The 2,763-nt window shown below is 42.9% G+C and overlaps 1 protein-coding gene across 1 annotated transcript; it reads right to left on the reverse strand.

The window, feature by feature from the left end:
- Positions 1–304: 304 nt before the first annotated feature.
- LOC139453312 (uncharacterized) lies at positions 305–676 on the reverse strand. Its single transcript, XM_071234976.1, has one exon. The coding sequence runs from the start codon at positions 674–676 to the stop codon at positions 305–307; it is 372 nt and encodes a 123-aa protein (XP_071091077.1).
- Between the last annotated feature and the right edge of the window lie 2,087 nt (positions 677–2,763).

Consider the following 2,763-nt stretch of genomic DNA (forward strand, 5'->3'; position numbering starts at 1 on the left):
GTTGCTCGCGTTGGTTATGTTTGTCATTTTGGTTGTTTATGTCATGTAGGTCGTGTTGGTCATGATAGTCATGCTCGTCATGAAGGTCGTGTTGGTCGTGCTAGTCACGTTGGTCATGGAAAACATGCTGATATATAATGAAGTCTTGCGGTCGTGTTGCTCGCGTTGATTATGTTTGTCATTTTGGTCGTTTACGTCATGTTGGTCGTGTTGGTCATGATGGTAATGGTGGTCGTGATAGTCGTGCTGGGCATGTAAGTCATGTTGGCCACGCAGGCCGTGTTGGTCATGGGTAACACTTTGATTATGAAGTCATGTTGGTCGTGATGGTCATGTTGGATATGATGGTCATGTTCGACATGTTGGACGTGATGGTCATGTTTAACGTGGTGGTCAGGATGGACGTGATGGTCTTGTAGATCATGTTGGTTATGATGGTCACGTAGGTCATGTGGAACGTGATGGTCGTGTAGATCATGTTGGACGTGATGGTCTTGTAGATCATGTTGGTTATGATGGTCACGTAGGTCATGTTGGACGTGATGGTTACTAAGGTCAAGTTGGTTATGATAGTCGTGTAGGTCACATTGGTCGTGATGGTCATGATGGTAATGTTGGTCGTGATTGTCGTGCTGGGCGCGTAGGTCATGTTGGCCATGCAGGCCGTGTTGGTCATGGGTAACACTTTGATCATGAAGTCATGTTGGTCGTGATGGTCATGTTGAACGTGATGGTCATGTAGGTCATATTGGTCATGATGGTCACGTAGATGATGTTGGACGTGATGGTCATGTTGAACGTGATGGTCGTGTAGATCATGTTCGACGTGATGGTCATGTTGAACGTGATGGTCACGTAGGTCATGTTGGTTATGATGGCCACGTAGGTCATATTGGTCGTGATGGTCACGTAGGTCAAGTTGGTTCTGATGGTCATTTAGGTCATGTTGGTCGTGATGGTCACGTAGGTCAAGTTGGTTATGATGGTCCAGTAGGTCATGTTGGTCGTGATAGTCGTGCTGGGCACGTAGGTCATGTTGGCCATGCAGGCCGTGTTGGTCATGGGTTACACTTTGATCATGAAGTCATGTTGGGCGCGATGGTCATGTTGAACATGATGGTCACGAAGGTCATAATGGTCGTAATGGTCACCTGGGTAATGTTGGTCCTGATGATCATACTAGTCATGTTGATCATGTTGGTGCGTTAGGTCATATTAGTCGAGTTGATCATGTTGGTGGGTTAGGTCATATCAGTCATGTTGATCATGCTGGTGCGTAAGGTCATATTAGTAATGTTGATCAGACTGGTGCGTTAGGTCATATTAGTCATGTTTATCATGTTGGTCGGTTAGGTCATATTAGTCATGTTAATCATGCTGGTGTGTTAGGTCATATTAGTTGTGTTGATTTTATATGTTGGTGCGTTAGGTCATATTAGTCATGTTGATCACACTGGTGCGTTAGATCATATTAGTCATGTTGATCATGTTGGTGCGTTGGGTCATATTAGTCGTGTTGATCACACTGGTGCGTTAGGCCATATTAGTCATGTTGATCATGTTGGTGCGTTAGGTCATATTAGTCATGTTGATCACACTGGTGCGTTAGGCCATATTAGTCATGTTGATCATGTTGGTGCGTTGGGTCATATTAGTCATGTTGATCACACTGGTGCGTTAGGCCATATTAGTCATGTTGATCATGTTGGTGCGTTAGGTCATATTAGTCATGTTGATCACACTGGTGCGTTAGGTCATATTAGTCATGTTGATCACACTGGTGCGTTGGGTCATATTAGTCGTGTTGATCATGTTGGTGCGTTAGGTCATATTAGTCGTGTTGATTATGTTGGTGCTTTAGGTCATATTAGTCGTGTTGATTATGTTGGTGCGTTAGGTCATATTAGTCGTGTTGATTATGTTGGTGCGTTAGGTCATATTAGTCATGTTGATTATGTTGGTGCGTTAGGTCATATTAGTCGTGTTGATCATGTTGGTCACGTCGGTCGATTTGCTCACGTTAGGTCATTTTGAATATATTTGTCGTTTTGGTCATGCTGGTCCTGTTGGTCCTGTTTATCACGCTGGTAGTTCAAATATTAATATAAATAATGATTCAGATCATGCTGACACACTTTACCACAACGATATGCACTCTCAGTCATGCACTGATTTTAGAGATGTGGTCTCAGGGTTCGTCTGATTGATGTGTTTGTACGAGGAAGTTGCAGAGTGAAAATAGCAATTGCTACTTTATCCGATCCAGGCTTAATAAACCAATGGTAATTCGCGATAGTGACCAGACAAAACATCGCGTTGGTAATCAAAACTCACGATTCCTTCCAGGTTTATCCCATCAGTATTACAATCAAGATACCGTTTCATCCCTCTGGGATTGATCAATACGTTATGGGTGTGCAACTTATCGAAATGACCGTGACCCTTCGTTACCCAGGGGCAGATAATCCAAATTCATGATCTTAGAGGGAGTCATCACTTTGTGAAAATACGAAACATTCGGCGCAATGTGACAAGTGGAGTTGTCGTATCGATGCAAAATAATCAACAGATATTCTATAATAAGTTCAGGGAATAAATTAATGTTCGAATTTGGTCATAACACCACCTTTTCAACATAACCAAACCAATAACCAGTCGTCAAAGTCACTGCTGGTCAAAGCCGTTGTTACTGAGTAGTTACACAAGATTGGCCTCCCCTGGTTTTGTAATGTAGTACAACTTATTTCATTCGGTGACAGTTTC

The sequence above is a fragment of the Haliotis cracherodii genome, unplaced genomic scaffold (genome assembly GCF_022045235.1).
Source record: "Haliotis cracherodii isolate W230 unplaced genomic scaffold, xgHalCrac1.p SCAF_10, whole genome shotgun sequence".
Classification (NCBI taxonomy): domain Eukaryota; kingdom Metazoa; phylum Mollusca; class Gastropoda; order Lepetellida; family Haliotidae; genus Haliotis; species Haliotis cracherodii.